We start from the raw sequence: 18,323 nt of genomic DNA, 5'->3' as shown, positions 1-18,323 counted from the left end.
AATACAAGCTGGATCAGGCTGAGATCAGGTGACTGAGTCGACCATTGCAGAACATTTCCCAAAAGCTCTCGAGTTCTTTCACAGTGTGTCTCTGGTCACTGGTTCACCTGCCACAGTCTGAGCAGAAAGTAAAGATCTGTGCACTTCAGAGTTAACCTTACTTTCTCATCAGGATGCCCCAGTAACCTGCTGGCATCCAGACATGCCCATTACATCACGCTGCCTCCTCTGGCTGTTTCAACTGATGATCTGTGCTTTGGATCACGAACCATTACAAGCGTCCTTCATATTGTCTCTTTTAGTCATCTCGCCTTTCCATTAATGAGATCATCATTTTCCATCTTGTGGTGAAACCTCTCTTTAGCCTACAATGATGAGTAAGTGTCCTTCCTGGAGATTGTTCTTCACGTAGCTGGATGCTGGGAAGGGTTTTTCGGTAGCACTTTATAATAATGTCACACTATTAGGTATTAGTAGAATGTCGTTTATAAATACAGTTGTGTTCATCTGTTGCATTGATACCATGTGCAACTATCATCTCTACTACATCACTGATAGTAATAATCATAATCATAATATATCTGTTTTTTAAATGGCATAATAAGGTGGAGTAATGGTATAAAAATGAATGAATTAAGGACTTACTAATACCTTAATAATGCTTAATAGTGTGGTACAAAGTGCAGTTTTTTCTTACCATGGAAAGGATCCTGTGATCATGCACCAGTTTTTGTTTAATGTTTATGTTGCTGAGCTCATAAGATATACTTGAAACCAGCTCTGGACTTTTACCTTCCTAAACTTTGAAGAAATAATAAAAGGGGAAAAAAATCATCTCTGTTCAATTTCCTTTTGAAAAGTATTGTGCCAAATCTTCCTCAAGATTTCCTCATATTTGGATGGAACAACACCAAATTTATTAACTGCAAATTGAATATGTCTTGGTAAGTCGCCTAAATAAAAATTGTGACCTCATTCTATCATCTGACATACCAATAAAGCTCTGAACTCTACTGAATATGCATCTGTTTTTTAAGCACTAAAAATTTGAAATGGGATCATCTGTCTATAGAAACAGGATGATGTCTCTACTCAGGCAAACTCAGCAAGCTGTTCTTTGAGCTCCCTCCTATTTCCTTTGCTATGTATTTCTTGATTGTCTCCCAGAAGGCAAACACAAGTATGATAGGCATACAGAGAGGGGCAGGTGCATCTCAGAGCCTCATATCTTCATACCGAGAGTTTTTAATATCATCTTGAAATTTGTGGATGTCAGGAAATAAAATGAATCTTACTGTTCCAGCCTTCATAAAAGAATCATTTTAAGGAGTCTGATAATCTCGTTTCCTCATTTATCTGGAGCAGAACTGTAGCTCGGAGACGGAGACAGAAAGAGACAAAGCGAGGGAGACAGAAGGTTTTGCTTTAGATTATTTATGTACTTCTATTGGGCTGCTAATATTCAGAAAATAACCTACTGGGTGTTACATTTAGGGGGTGGGAGGGCCCTCTGTGTTCCCTAATGGAGGAGCTCTAATGCCAGCCAATTACTTCAGAAGCCTCAGAGTGTAATCGGGATTCTCTGACCGAACATTACAACACAAATGACCAACCTGTAAAAATCTTTTTTCATGATACACTCAAGACCACACAAAACTGGCTATGCATAACTGCCTGCTTCTAATCCAGTCATTTAGTCAACATGTGCACATCTTGAGTTACCCCTCATTTCTACAGAGTTTTGTTACAAGGAGCAAGACTTTCTGAAGGTTTTTCACAGTTTTCTTTGTACATTGGCTGCTTTTTCACTCATTTTGAGTCCAGTCTTTGTACCGGACCAATTTCAGAGGAATGTCTTTGTGTTTGTTAAACACAGACTGATGAAGTACTCTGGCATTAAAAAAAGGCTCATCTAATGTATCATCAGAAATTGTCTCAGTGGAAGGGTTGTTGTCAAGAAGTAAACAGGAACTGGCTTGAAAATCACTGTCAACAGGTCTGATGATTCCAAATTTGCACATGTTTGGTTCAAATCATCGTTGCGTGTAAGGAGGTGGTCAGGAGATACACGAGGTACAACAGTGAGTGTCTACAGCCATCTGTAAAACACAGTGGAGGCTCTGTCATGGTTTGGGACGACACTGTAGCCAGTGGTGTTGGGAATCTTGTCAAAACTGATGAATTACGAACACAGAACAGTATTCTCAGATTTTGATCCAACGTGTGGAGGGTGTCTCATTGGCAACGGGTTCATTTTCAGCAATGATCCCAAATACACCACCAACGCATCAAGTCGTGTTCCCCCAAGGTCTAATACATTGTTGTAAAATTATAAGAAAATCCACTAAAATAAAATGTGGATAATGTGAAGTTTTTAACAATTTTTTTGCATTTGGTGCAACCTTGGCAAGGTTTTCACCAAAACTAAATGACCTCAAGCTTTTATTGGCATCTAGTGTCACATAAAATTTCAAAAATTATATCCTGAAAACTCTGGACATATACTGCTAACAGACACAAACAGAACTGATTACTTCCTCCCTTTGGAGGGGGAGAATATGTTTTCTAGCAAAACTAAATAAATGAGGGGTGGCTCAAGACTTGTTCACAGTGCAATACCATTTGAGATATGACAAAATGTAACTAAAGTCTAAAGTTCTCTTTCCTCTACCTAAAATGCCTGGATATGGACTCAATAGAAATTTCTACAGTATGACAAGAAATGGGAATGACTTGGTTTGACTTGTTAAGGGAAGGAATTAAAGGGAGAAAAATGCATGATTGGACCTGGCATTCTGCCATACATCAATACACTCCTACTCTTTGCATCTTATACCTTTGTAGACATGGAACTGCAAAGCTGTACCCGAACATTGACCCAACACATGTGAGATGCAATCAGGCTCTAGCCACTTCTCTTTAGTTCTGGTCACGCCTGGCAGTGGGGCAGTTTTTAGGATATTTCTTTCACGTGTGGCTATGACATCACTCCAGACTCCATCACTGGCCCAGAACCATTCCTGAAAGTGTATCGTTTCCTAACTCAATACCAGCTGTAGCCTGTAGCGCAATAACCATGCTTAAATGGAAATCAACAGCATCCTTATCTCACACACAATGGATCACGGATGTCAGGTCTACCTCAAGCTGGGAAACTTGCACTCGAGTGAACATTGATCTGCCTTTGCTTTACACTGAAAATTTCTAAGATGCATCAACAAATTCTCCATTATTTTGAGAACTAATTTGCTTCAGATTAAATTTAGAAAGCAATCAAAGAGAACTTTAAGTTCATGATTAGTGTATCGACTCTTACAAATGTAATACAATATCTAGTTGGGGCATCTTGTCCTGTTTATTTGATTGCAAGTACACTCTGAACTCCTCAGATCAAGAAAGGCTCAACTCAAAGTTGTAGCAGAACCGTTTGTTTTTTAATCCTTTCTTCAACCTTCAGATTTACAAAATGCTATATTAAAGTCAGTTGGCTCTGCTGCGATGACCCTGATATTTCCCATGTGCACTGTGAGTCTGTCTCAAACCTGCGGAGAGTGCAAACAGTTTTTGGTTAAAATGAGCTGACTTTCATATCCAGGGTCATCACTGGTAGAGAGATCTGGATCCAAGCCTGGGTCCCAGAAACCAAACAGGAGGTTTCAGTGGAAGTTCAGGGTTTCAAAGGTCAGCTGGTTGAAGCAGAGTTCTCCCATGATTGCCATTTTCCACAAACACGGCACTGCATGGGTGTTTTCGGTCATCGCAACACAACGGTTACTCGCCACATCTCACCTCTGAAACTTTGTTCTCTTCCTCAAAATCAAATTGAAATGTTGCACATTTAGTAAAGTGGAAGAGATCCAGCATGACTTGCAAATGCACAAGTGCACGTGACTCTAATGGGACAGACGAGAATTGCACAACCAGATGTCCCTCAAGGCGATCAAATTAAATGTACCCCACCCCGATCCTTTAGGGGTGGGGTGATATTTGAAGCCCACTTTGCATATTTGGTGCCCTTCCGCAGGCCTGAAACCCAGCAGGAAGCTACTGGATTTCCTAACCATGTGCCGATTCTGTGGTTTGTTTTAAAAGGCTGCTGAAAAACACATTTTCATAGGTTACCTTCTCCTTTCAACCATTATTCAGGCTGTGGTTCACATTGCTGACTGTATATTCGACTGTGTGTTTGTATGTACACTTATCTACTGGATGTTTAATCCAAACTGTGCATCACTTTGCAACTGTGTGTTTCAGTTTTAGTTAAAACAAACCTGACCGACTGTTCTCAGTGTAAAGTGCACTCGCTCCCTGATACATGAATAACAATAGGCTACAATGTGTCACTCAGGTTGTTTACTGTGCTCCAGAGCAGAGGGGCTGCTTGCACGCCACACAAGTGGATCCTGGAAACAAACTGCGCATAACGTAACCTTTTCAGTCCAAGTGGAAACGCCCCACATGTCCATTCATGTGAGGATGAACTGCTTCCTCACAATGCTGTTTATACTCCGAGTGGACACCGAGCTCTGAGGCCGGGCCAGACACGAACTATTGCTAGGCAACAGGCGGGAGGGAATCTGGAGCACAGCTAGACTGCAACTGCTGCCACACGAGCTGTACGGACTCATGACCGATAACGTTTTTTGGGGGGGCATCAAGTGGGTCGCGTTTAAATCGCTCCCCAGCTGCCATTCACGGTGCTTTTATATACAGGAGCGAGCAGAGCAGAAAGAACGCAACATGCGAAGCTAAACTGCATGAATTATCTTCACAGGCTGAAAAATAATTAAAGACTAAACAGAAAACAAATAGCTCATTAGCATTTTCGAGTTGCAACACAACACTTTGATAAAATTACACTTAGTGGAAGTGTGAATAAGTGTTTTGTCTAACACTTCAGGCTATCTGGATTCAGTTCCTTTTGAATATGTTACATAAAAGGCTCCTTAAAAAAAAGGCGACATAACAAAAAGTAAAACTGGACTTACAAGAAATTTAAGGCAGATAATCATGGGACACTTGGGCCGCATTTCTACATTTGGGCCCATTGGGTGTTCGGTTGCAGGCTGACTGCAAGCAAACTGCTGCCGATTCATTTTCTGTCAGCTGCTCACCACTGGGAACTGTAACCAGTGCATAAAATACTGATGTACCAAAAGAACAGAACTAGCATTAGTCTTTATAACGCCTGTCAACAAATCCCCAGAGAAAATCATTCTACTACCACTGAGGCCAAAGTCACACAGCTTCCTCCTCTGAGGAGATCCTTCACTGTCCAAAAACTATTTAAAAACACAACAAGAGTTGTCATGTTGTTAAGCTGGCAGGCACGTTGCTTCATCACAGTGAACTGGTGTTTTTCACCCTCCATATAGTCAAACCCTCCGAGATTTCGCTTCTGCTTGAGTGCTTCTGTCTGAGGAGAATTTCTCAGTGTTTTTAAAAATCAAACCATTTTCATTTTCTGTAGGAAAGAGTAGTGATGAGGTCAAGTACCTCATGGTACTGAGCTAAAAGGGGGAACGCAGGGGCAGCACCAAGGGAGGGGGCACCAGCCACCTCTCAAAATTTGCTGCACCAGCCAACTAGGCATATAGTTTTTTTTCTGTGTTGTGCCACCCCATTGTTTTTAGTGGCCCCCATTTGAAAAAATTCTGCAGGCACCCCTGGGTGAATGGCAAATAAAACATGACGGACAAAAAGTGGAAACGTGGTGGAAATACAGAATTAAAAGTTTGAGTAGTGCATTAAGTTGAGGGGGGGGTTAGTGTGTTTTGTCATTTTGTGGGATTTCTTGATAATGTGACTTCAACAATAAACAGGACACATGGGAACTGCTGCTGAGCTGGAGACGCAACCTGTTGAGCAACAAGCACAATCAGGAAGTTTAGTGACTAAGGTCTAACTTTATATTATTTATTGATACTGCTAAAAATCCTTTAAGGTCATTTCATTGTCCAGTTCCTCTGGATAGCATGAAGATATCCCGATTGCCCTCGAGAAGTCCCTTTATGAACCTTGAATCTGCACGTTTATGATTTTAATACATACCTGAAAATCTTGCTTCACACTGAGAATGGCTATTATACCAAGGAGCAGTCAAACACAAAGTTGGGTGCCCGGGAGCATGCTTGTTACACTAACATAACCTCATGGCTTAAACATGATTGTGCACTGGTCCTCTGGAGAGCCTGTGGATGATTTTGAGGACTGTCATCTACATGTCTGTAGCTGCTTACGATCAAACAACCAAAAGCCTCCTGCCTGTGCCGTTATTCAAAGAAAAATACTGGCAGTGCCCTCAGCCTCCTAGGAGCTGCACCCGTGGTAAAAATATAAAAACCCTAAGTGATTTTTCATTAAAGCTGAATGTTGACCTTGACTTTGAATTCAAAGTCACAGAGATTTAAACTCATCTGAGGTTTTTAGTAGATTCCCCTATTGTTATCAATTTGAAAATACTATGTTTTTCTAACTTATCGTATTCGCAAACTTGGATCCACACTATGCGCTCACCAGTGAAAGTCAAATTATAATGAAGGAATGATAAACTCCCATCTTAGCTGCTCTTTTCATCACCAACTGGACATAAAGTGACTACTGTAAATCTCGCATTAGTCGACAGATTTGGCTCTCTGATACTTTCTCCCCTTTCCCAAATAAAATCAAATTGAAAAGTTATTGTTTGAAAACTGCGCAAGACGTCACATGCAAATGTGCGTGTTTTAAGTGGTCAGAAGGGGACTTCCAGGGAGTATACAGGAAATAGCAGGAGTGCTGGAAATGGTGCAGAGTGACACAAGAAGACCATCTTGAAGGGGAGACTAAACTGAAGTCAGACATCCGTTTTTGCTTTTTGTGAAGGTGCTCTGATCACACCGGCAACGAAACTAGAAAACTAAGACTGCGCTGTGATTAATGTTTAAAATTATTCCCTTGTGGATGTAATTACCAAATAATTTGCTTTATTGAACACATAAGATGCCTTCATACAGGTAACAAAAACAGACAACTGTCAGCTTGAAATGAAAAAAGAAAAACCCACATTTTATTGCACTTAAGTTATAAGAAAATAAAATTCTAAGTGAATCAAACAAATACACAATCCCTTTAAGGTTTTTTCTGTCCGTTTTCTTTTTTTGCCAGGCAGTTTACATGAACTGGAAAAAAACAAAGAAAAAAAAAGGAAATAAAAACACCTGCAACAAATCTGATTTCTCAAACCAGATCATAAATTAAAATCAGAGGGAGAAAACAACAAGAGGAGATAGAGCAAGATTGTTTTCTTTTTCTTTTTTTTTTTTAATATACAGTGTTATACCACTTTCACAGTTCAGCTTGAGTTGTGACTCTTGGAGATTGGGACGGTTTTTGTTTGGCTACAATGTTTCTGTTCATGTTTTGTTGCCTTCGTGGGATTTTTTTGTTTTGTTAAAATTTTTCCCCCATGACGACCTGCGAGACCGCGGCCGCTTGGGCGATTTCAACTGCGACACATGTAACACTAAGACTCCCGGCAGCTCCGCCTGTCAGTTGATGCTTGTGATGGTCTCCTCTGTTGCAGACATCTTTGAACGGAACAACAATCACACGCACGGATATGGACAGTTCTTTCATTCACCTGTTAAAAATCGATACATCTGCTAGGATCATTTTTTTTTTTATATTTTCGCTTTTTTTGTCTTTGCCAGTCTGAACAGCATTTGTACATTTCCCCAAAGAACAGGCCGAAAGAGCTTTGTCCCAAGGAATGTGTTTACAAGTTGCCCATTAACACGCTAAACACACGCACTCATGCACACGCACGCACGCCAACAGTGTACATCCCCTTGTTTCCTCTCTGCGGGCGCTCCCCGCCGGTAACTGTCAGACACGCTCCCTCCTCTCGGCCTCGTAGAGGCACGTTTGGCTCAAGTTTCAGTGGCAAAAACAAAACAGAAAATAAAAAGCTGGATGTTACCTTTTTTTTCTCATATTTTGTTTCTGTAAGTCCAAACATATAGAGTTCAATTTGGAATTTCGCCTGGGACTAAAACGTCACAGCAAGTAAAAGTTCCATCTCTCTCTTTCTTTTTCCCCATTCATCTAGCAGCATAAATACAGTTTGGCCACTGGGGGGGAAAACGGTAGAGGGGAAGGGAGGGGGACGAGTGGGGTTCAGGGGGGCATTAATCCACAGCGCTTAGAGCAAAGGACCTTTTCTTCCTCTCGTCACAGCACTGGCATTGAGGAAACCACCCCAGCTAGACTCTGGAAAAATCTGGACAGCATTGATGTTCATGTGGAGACGGCGCTCCGAACCCAGGTATGTAGAAAACAGAAAGGAAAAACCAGGAAGAAAACAAATCAAAACAAAATAAACCCCTGTGACAAAGATGGCAAACCTAAACAGGGCAGGTTTCTAATACTGGGATTTGTTGCTGTTGGCAACAGTGAGAAAAGGCGAAAAAAACAAAACCTTTCATATGATAAACCAAAGAGGTGTTGAAATTCACAGTTGTGTTTGTGTGCGGTACTTTAAAGAAATCAAACTACAGAAGGGGAGAAACAAACAGGAACAGAAATGGAGTGACGAGAAACTAGCCTGAACAGGCTACACCGAGCAGCTCTTTAGGTGCGACTGTGTGTGGAAAATCCACCTTTCTCAGCCTTAACCTACGGTCAACGTTTCCCACTTTCCGGTCGGCCTTTTGAGTGTATGTGTGTGTTTTTTCTTTTTTGGGGGGGGGGGGCGCACACTGATGGGAGGGGGTTACAGGGGGTGGGAGGGGCTTTTAAAAAATAATATATCTCTGTACATGTCAAAATCTGTCAGGCTTGAGCGAAACTAAGTCTCTGAGTGAAGCTGCCCCCAAACTGAAAGGATTGAGAGTCACTTCAAAAGAGTTCAGTCATTTTCGGCCGTTTCTCTCTCTTTTTTCCCCTCTTCCTCTTCTTTCTCACAGCCAATCAAGGGACAGACCAGTCGTGCTCCGCCCTCCTCGCCTCGTTTTCAACCCGATCCCCCTTTCGGCTCCACCTTGTGCTGGTGGAAGGGGCTCGAAAGCAGGGGCTGAACAGGTGAGGGTGTGTCTCTTTGTCAGTAACATTTGCCCAAAAAAGCAGGGGTGGGGGGGGGACGTGGGAAGATGATGGTAGAGGACAGGACAGCCCACTGTTGGTGGTTGTGGTTCTAGCATTTGGATGTTGGCTCTCCAGTTTCCAGGTTGCCTCGTCTCCCATTCCCTCTCTACTCCTTCCTGTGCGGTTCGCTCTCTTCGTCCTTCCCCACCGCGTTCCCTCTCACTTCATATCTACGTCAAAGTCCAGCACCAGCAGCTTGGTCTCCTCTGTGCCGTTGCGGCTACCAACCGCGCACACCAGCTTGGTGTTGGAGGCCCGGATGCGCCACACCACACCGCCGCTGCCGCCACTTTCCAGAGTCACCAGGTTACGGATGAACTCGCCTGTCTTCAAGTCCCACAGTTTGACCGTGCCATCGTCCGAGCTGGTGATGACAAAGTTCTTGTTGAACTGGAGGCACGTCACGGCGCTCTGGTGCTTGTGAGGACCTGAAAACACAAAGATAATTATATTTAGTGTGATGAGGTAAAGAAAAGTCTTTTTTTCATGGCTTAAAACATTTACACTTAGATTAAAATTTCCAGTAAATGTGCCTGGATCTGTCAGGTCCTAAAACCTGTAACATAGGGGAATCCCTTTCTACCAAAGCTCATGGAAAATGTTGGTCAAAACTGCTAGTCTACTGGCAAATAAAGAATGGGCAAATTTAAAAATAATGAAGAACCCAGATACAGGGAAAGATCTGAAAGCAAGATCTCTGTCAGCCTGTGAGGTGAAAGAAGAGCTCTTACTCCTGACGGTGCTGTGACAATGAGATCTTCGTACAGCTGGCAGGCTTTAGGACGAGCTGCCAGGGCTCAGGCCTGTCTGTCACAGACGCTAAGCAGCTTCAGCTACACCTTTGTCTGGTCTGTTTGGTGCCAGTACATACCGGTTAAAGTGTGTAGTGGCTGAAGTGAGTTTATTTGTGACTGTATGTGTGACTCCTTCAGGCTTGAAAATCATACCTTAATTAAATCAATTAGGGCGAAAACAAAAACGAGTGCAGAGTCGAGTGCAGGCAAATGAACTGATTTTGACTGAATTGTGAGCTCAGACGCATTTAACTTGTTTCTGGAACACAACCTTTCACAGATGAAACCTGCCGAAATCTCTGAACAAGCGTTTGCATCTTTTCTGTTTCCGTCTCTGATTAGTTCAAAGGCTGAGTTATTTACCCGGCTACACAATACTGCTCTGCACCAACCCCCAACTTGCCTGTCTCTCTCCTCCCTCCGCTCTCCCCATTACCACAACAAAGCACTCTGCTCCATCATTACCTATGCTCTCTCGAGCTGACAGTGACAGCCTTGTTGTCGGCCTATTGTCTTATCAAAACACACTAATGAATGGCAGAAATTGTCTGCTGACCCAATTATATGACCTACAAAGTTCCCCGGCCCTCAGTCTTTTACTGTAGTCACCCCTCTTCACCAGACAGACCCACAGTCTGCCTCCCTGCACGCCGTCCCTCCTGCTCTCTTAAGGCTCTTATACGACCATCCTTTTGTTGGGCTGCTGTGTGCGTCGTGGACGCGGCACCCGCATGTGGGTTTGGAGTTTGCTAATGAGGGCGGTTAGGAGTGGGGCACTGCTGGTTGCCACTGCTATTCAGCCAAAGGATTCCCAACATCCTGTGAGGCACCAGTGCTGCTAATGGAGTTAGAACTATTCAGACACAAAGGAAATGAGACTGTAATCAAGACCAGCAGGCTTGCAAGGTGTTGGCTCAGTACTGCTCCACTTACACACACAAACAGGTAATTTAGATGGATTTTTAATTGGACTGTCAGTATCAAACAGAGTCCCATCTAACGTGTTTTTTGTTGTTGCTATCCTCCAAGGCTAGCATTGCCACTTTTCTACACTTTAAGTCATTTATTCATGGATCTATAAGCCTACATTTCAGTCTGCATGCAAGTTGTTTTGCAGCCACCTTGGGTGTAGCTGCTTTGACTACAACATAACCAAGTCTAGTGGTATGAAAACACTGCTGCAGTAGCACATCAGGACAGGACAGAAAGTTAAGAGAGAAAGAAAATATAAGAGTTGCATCCCCAAAATCTCTGATGTAGTCTGGCTGTCCTGTCACATGAGACCTTCTGCCATGTTCAACACTGCTTTACTGATATTAAACATGGAAGAAGAATCACAGCAAATGGCCATTATGTTTAACAGTTTAAAAAAAGAAGAGCGACAAAAATCTAAGACCTTCAATTCTGGGATTTTTGGTAATCAAATTACAATTTCCAGTTTTCTCATTGCCTCAGATTAAGGAACCAATAATATATAAACAATTTTTGTTGTACTGATTTTTTACCGTAAGGTCTGCTCAGAAAACTCACATCTGAAATTATTTTATCAGAATAAAATAGCTAAGAGTTTGGCGTCTGATCTCATGACTTCCAGCAAATGAACACAGAAATTTGGAAGTGATAAGCAAACATCCTCCAACAACACCCAAAAATGTTGGAGCCACTAAGGTCAAACTCTTCTGTGTGGGAGACAACGCACCAGCTGCTGTGTGAGTACTCAGCTGAATGCAGTACGAAGAACACTTTTATTCTTTTAGGGTTCATCCAAATAGCAGTAAATGTGCAGCAGTTTCTCGTATGTATCCTACAACATGTTTTGCCCATGTGTGGTGCTGGAGACTTCCATTGCAGCAACAACTACCTGCAGCTTTGCCAACATGATGGACTCAGAAAAGTGTGAGATGTAATCATGAAAAGTTAAACCTGCCATTAAAATTTAATTAGATTTCAATAACGAGTGTAGTCTGAGAGACAGCTGAGACAGCCTCTGGTTTTCCTGAAGTTTTACAGTAACTCTCACACTGTTCATACTTCACTTTCCTCACCTTGCAGTGTTTGGAGGCACTGGCCAGTCTTGATATCCCAGATCTTGACAGTGGAGTCTGCATTGCCTGAGACCAGGATGTTGTCTTTGAGCTCCATGCCACTGGTGAGGGACTGGTGCCCCGTTAGCGTGTGGATGCAGTTGCCCGTCTCCACGTCCCAAACCCTTATAGACGTATCCAATGAGCCGCTCACGACGTGGATCCCGTCGAACTGCAGAAACAATGAATAAGTTTAAATTGTCTGAAAATCAAACGGCCGCTTCTAGATAACCAAAACTGTCACTTGAAGTTGGAGTTGACAGCAAAAGCACCTTACATTTCAACACCGCGTACTTTGTTTCTATTAACCTTAGATTAAACCCATTTAGAATGGATGCGCAGTATTGATCTGTTAAAGCTTTTCTGCTGGTTCCCAAATCTAGTTGGAGAGAACCAACACTTTAAAAGTCTATCAAAGCAGCACGGCACAAAAACCAATCTATCAGTGCAGTAATCAGCCTCCTCTGTGAGGGTTATGGCACCAGCTAAAGTGCTTGCTCTGTCATCACACAGAGTGGATGAGAAGAGAGGACATCTTAGAGGACAAACGGGTATAAACTTTTCCCCCCCTTCCTCCAAACGAACAAACATCACACATATATGCTGGGATATAATAAATTAAGAATATAGAATTGCACATGAATATGAGAAAGATAAAGGACTAAAAAATGAACGCAAAAAGACAGATTTGTTGTTTTTGTGCACCACAGATTTAAAGCAATTGCCTGAGCCCAACAAGAAATATTTCACCCCACAAAAGTCCTTGGAGGACACGCGGCAGTGAACTTCCTACAGTTTAGAATAGAATAGAATAGAATAGAATAGCTTTTTATTGTCACTGTTACAAGAACAGTGAAAGGCAGTTTGGCATCTCTCCATGTGTGTGAAGTACACAATAGCGTAAGTATTTACACAATGACAAATTTACATTTACACAAGAAAGATATGTACAAGTTATAAATACACCTGCAAACATACACGCACATACATACATATATGTATATATACATATTTGCATCCGTACATGCATACACACACATATTTCCACATACACGCTTACATCTATATACATACACATACATGCCATCTAACTAGCAGGTGCATTGAGAGGTGCAGTGTGATCAGTGATATTGCACATTGAGTGTGTGGCGGGGGGATGATATTGCACATTGAGTGGGGGTGGGGGTGGGGGGTGCTGTTGGAACTATACTAAATAATGTTATAATAAATAAAGTTTAAAGTGGTAAGGGTGTTGTTTGCATTGAAGTATAAACAGAAATACGATTTATAAATAAGGTGTAATGTCCATGAGTGTTGGCAGTGCAGTTATCCTCCAATCAGGGTGGAGGTAGGGCATGTTTGACAGCCTGTGGGTAAAAACTTCTGTTGAGTCTGTTTGTCTTCGACCTGATGGACCTGTAGCGTTTACCAGAGGGAAGGGGGGAAAAAAGTGAGTGTCCAGGGTGCGAGGGGTCTTTAGGACAGTTAAGAGGAAAATTGTACAGTAAAAAGGCCCGTTTAGAAGCTCTTCCTTCATTTAAAATTAACCTGTGTACTCTTAATAGCACAAACTACTCTGGTGCATCAAACATATGACATCTGCCATGAGCATGAAAGTATCTTTATGACTGTTTAGGATGGTTTTCCCTCAAGTGTTACTGCTTACAAATACCTATGACGCAACCTAGGTGACCAAAGATTGGGGATCAAAGAGGAAAATTTTGAGGTAATCAATTTACTGCTAATTGCACTGTTATTTCAAGATTTAAAGAACAGAAGGTCAAACCTAGTTTTGTATTTGACATAACTAGTTTTCAGGATTTTCTCCACTTGTTTTTAGCAGAAGAAGGCCTTAAAACATCCACTGTCAAGGCACACAGTGCTTAATTTGCTGGTGTAAATCAAAGACAGCCTGCAACTATCAACTTAAAGAAATTATGCATGCCCACTGTGCCAAAATGTCTTTCAGCCCTTCAATTTTTGGCTTGTGGCTCTTTTCAAGAAGTTAAGCAGAGCTTTGATGAACGTTTCCTTTCACACAGAGAGTTGTAAGGCGTCATGTAAGGCGTCTTTCCCTCATGACAAAAATCATGAAACTTTCAGATTAATGGCAGATTTTTTCATGTCAGGACCACAGACAGCGTTTCTGCAGTTTCTCCACTCAGACTGCTGTGGTCATTTTACGTTACTCTACACAGAGACCTGATTAGTTACACCTGTTGAACTATTCACACACAAATATCTAACCAGCAAATCACATGACAGAAACTAGATATGACAAAAATGACCTGTTCAAACACAACATCAGAATGGGGACGAAACTTTGAAAGTGGTATGGTTGTTGGTGCCAAATGGGCCATTACTAAGGTTTCACTCACCACAACAATCTATACAGTTTACAGAGAATAATCTGAAAAAGAAACTATCCAGTGAGCAGAAGCTCTCTGGGTGAAAATGCCACCCACAGAACTTCCACCAATAGTGTAGGAGAGGTGTCGCATTTGCAGAAAAGATTGGATACTGTAATTTTAAAATGTTTATTTAAATTTTTCCCCGATTCCTCCAGTACATCATTATTTCTACCACAGAAAACTTCCACTGTCTCTGGCCTATGCTGCCATGCTGAGAGAGAAATGCATGCATAAAACTAACGACTGTATTATGTTTGACAAATTGTAAGCAACAAGCTGTGTTTTTAGTAGATCACTCAAACCCACGTGTTTGCTTGCCACCTTAATCTGTACTACTCTCGTTAAGGCTGAGATGAACTGGTTGCTCATAAATTCTGGTAGAAAGTCACGCACACAACCTGCTTGCTTTATGCTGATTGAAGCCTTGTGCTATTTCTTTTAGATTAGTAAATCCGGCCCTTTGACAATAGTCAAACATGGTTAAAGCCTCTTTTATGCTCACATCAGTCTTATAGACAGCCCTTACAATAATGTAGTTAGATGAGTTCTTACATATATGGACCTAAAAACTACCAACTGCACCTGATTCATTGCTTCACAAACAAGGATGTTTTACAAATAACAGATACGTAATATCCTATGAATATGAGTTCTCAAAGACTCTACACTTTCTACTGTGTGCAGATAAAACAAAGTAACACGTACATTTCATTTGGCTCCAAGGTTAATATACCAATATACACCAGGCTTTTCGTTAATGCTGTGGGAGGCCTCACCTGTAATGAGTACACTCTGTTTGTGTGGCCTTGCAGCGTGTGGAGGCAGGTCTCCATCTCGGGGTCCCAAACTTTCACCATGAAGTCGTAGGCACCGCTGACCACCCGTCGCCCGTCATACTGGACGCAGCGCACCGCCGCCACGTGGCCCATGAGGACGTGTAAACACTGACCTGAATCAATGTCCCAGACGCGCAGCGTGGCATCACGAGATCCACTGACCACCCTGCGTGACACAAACGCAGACGGTGAGGAAGGTAACCGTAGCAGAAAACAGATTTTCAGGAGAGACTCAGGAATGAATGTTGATGAGTACGGGTGCAGTAATCAGTTCAAACCACCGTGAATTCAATAGTTGCCTTTATGCTGAGCTGCTTTCCCACAGATGTAACGTGCATTTTAAGTCATCCATTCTCCAAGATTAAATTCAATACTGCTCATTCATAATACGGTAAATGCACTGACAGTATAATGAGGCAGGTATGCACGGATCCTCACTCCTCTGACAATGAGTAACCCACAGCATCACATTCATGTTCATACATGAATGTACAAATAAACCCCCACACCTGTCTTTAACAGCCGCCCTGGTCTGTGCATTCACCCTGAATGGAAAGATATATTACTGGTTACAGGAAGAGAAACTCCCTTTAGAGTGACAGTTACTCAAGTTGAACATTTTTCAGATTATCACACTTAAGGTCAATACTTTCATCAACTTCCATCAGCTTCAAGACACTTCAGTAAGGACTAAGACGGGCATCTCTCCACATTTGACCTTAAATTTTCTACGGGCTATTTCAATTTAGCCAAAAATAAATAAATTAAATTAAATAAAACATGCTGTAGATACACACAGCCCATTCTCTATTTATTAAACGCCTCATGGTGCTACACAGATAGAAATCACCAACATGTTATTCACCGTCTACCAGCAGCTCACAGCATTTCCACTGAGTGAGTAATCAAATGCTACACAAAAACCTTGGTGGGCCCTAAGGCGAAAAGAGCACTTCCAGTCTCCAGAGTGTGATACTGAGTGAATAAGTGAGCAGCAGTTCACTTAAGTCGCCTCACAGGGTCCATTTAATCACTATGAAACCACATGCTCTCTTTCATAGATGCTGTCCTCCTTTACTGTTGTACAGTTGCTCTTATTTACCAGATGGGATGGCTGTAAATTTGGGTATGATGAATCATAGGGAAAATTCAAGGATTAATCTACCCTGTGTTTCTTATTGCTGAAAGTTATATGGTTAAGCTTTTGTTTTTACACCAATTAAAACGAATATTTATCCCACAGAGTACAGTAGAGCCAAAAAACATCTAAAACATGTGAGTTTGTGAGCTTTGGAGATGCTGCTGCACTACTGTAAATGTTTTGAAACAGACAAATTCAGTGTTTCTGCCAAGCCTTGCTAACTAGATGCTCCCTGTAGCCTTACATCTAATAAACAGACAAAAGAGCCACTGGTGCCTAATATGCTGTATGCATGCACAAAAAAAAGCTTGTTCCTATCAAGAACTTTCAAAATAAAAGCTTAGACTGTAGTAGAGGGACTCTTATGGTTAAGCCACTGGGGAAAAAAAGACTGAAGTCAAATCTTATCTTCAGTTATACAAATTAGGGAAAAAAAAAAGGTTTCATTTAATTCTCATTAGTGCTTGAAGCCAATTTTGAAATCCATGAACAAAGTCAGGCAACATGTTTGGACCTTTTTCTACAAAAGGATAAAAAAAAAAAAGTAAAGTCTGTACTCCTGTATAAAACTGAACGACACACACAGACATCACGAGCTAACCGGTACTCATTTCAGCACTTTGCTCATGTGCAGATCAACTTTGATTTCAGGCACAGATCAGGCAGAGCCAGCATCCCTACCAGCAAGAAAACAAGAGTATTAAACAAAACATGACAATTTCTTAAACAGGAAGGCGCACACAGTTTCAAACAGCACTACACAATTGGCAAAGCTCACTACAAAACTAAAATTGACCTATTTAAAGATGCCACTAACAAAACCATTATTTTCAGAGATTGCTTTATCAATAGCACAAAACGCTTCTCTGTTTATCTAAAACTCAAAGAAAATCAGTTTAATATCACACACGAGCAAATAAAAGCAACAATTATTAGATTGGAAGCTGGTAGTATTTGATAAGTTTAGCTTGAAAAAAACCCTAAACCTTATTATGAAAAAGATTTTCTATTCATTTCAGCTCAAGACTAATCGGATAAATCTTCATGTCACCGAAAGCATCATAGAGCCATTTTCAAGCTTGGGCTTAAAGCACAGCAGTGAGCTGCTCCGTCGTACCTTTTCTCATGTAGGTGCATGCAGCGCACTGTTGAGGTATGCCCATAGAGGGTGTGGATACATTCTCCCGTCTCTGCGTTCCAGACCTTGAGTGTGCGATCAGTCGAGCCGCTGATGATAATGTTGTCTCGCATCTGGGATGACCACACGCCCCCTGTGTGGCCCACCAATGTCCGCAGACACTGAAGAGGAGAAGAAGAGGAGTCTTGATCAGGATTCCTGATGGACAGTACAGACTTCCGATGTTAGAAAAGTTCATTTGAAAGGCATTTGGGGTGATGACATTCATACATATCAAAGCTCAGTTTAAGAATTCATAAAATCTCATTCGGGATTTTCTCTTCCTGCATGCCCTCTCGCTGCCTTCAGGGGGAAAAAAAGGAAAATTTAATTTGACATTTTATGGGAAGGAAAAACTGAGTCCACACTTACTGCTGCCGTGCTGGGACAAAACCTCCCAGAGCTCTGCACGAGCTTTAACGTAACTTTCAGAAAGTGGCCAAATCATTTGCAGAAAGGGTTGATGACAGTCTTCACTAAAATGTCTCCATTCATCCTCATTAGGGACAAGAGATTAGTTATTGATTACAGCACTTATGGAAATCTTTCTGATCAACTGAATCTGTGTCCAAGCAGTTTGTCCCATTTGAGCCTCCCAAACGCATTAAATTTAAATTCTTTTAGGGAGGAAAAAAAATGTAGAAGTTGCAGCTGCTGTGCTCATGTCAGGTTCAGAGTGGAGTCTGCCACTGAAATGTAACCCCCCCAGAAAATCGCGTTGTATCTTGAGGATTACTTTCAGTGTTTGTGCACACAT

At 41.8% G+C, this 18,323-nt stretch overlaps 1 protein-coding gene across 2 annotated transcripts in view; it reads right to left on the bottom strand.

The window, feature by feature from the left end:
- Nucleotides 1-6,948: 6,948 nt before the first annotated feature.
- fbxw7 (F-box and WD repeat domain containing 7) overlaps nucleotides 6,949-18,323 on the bottom strand; it is a 124,381-nt gene continuing 113,006 nt past the window's right edge. For both annotated transcript variants that reach the window (XM_031756965.2, XM_031756966.2), the window contains 4 exons: nucleotides 17,507-17,688; nucleotides 15,189-15,414; nucleotides 11,963-12,173; nucleotides 6,949-9,551 (listed from right to left, as the gene is read on the bottom strand). In XM_031756965.2, the coding sequence (XP_031612825.2) occupies nucleotides 9,283-9,551; nucleotides 11,963-12,173; nucleotides 15,189-15,414; nucleotides 17,507-17,688 (888 nt within the window). In that variant the 3' untranslated portion in view covers nucleotides 6,949-9,282. The remainder of the gene's footprint in view (nucleotides 9,552-11,962; nucleotides 12,174-15,188; nucleotides 15,415-17,506; nucleotides 17,689-18,323) is intronic.

Source organism: Oreochromis aureus, linkage group 6 (assembly GCF_013358895.1).
Source record: "Oreochromis aureus strain Israel breed Guangdong linkage group 6, ZZ_aureus, whole genome shotgun sequence".
NCBI lineage: Eukaryota > Metazoa > Chordata > Actinopteri > Cichliformes > Cichlidae > Oreochromis > Oreochromis aureus.
This window is presented reverse-complemented; position numbering and strand designations above follow the sequence as displayed.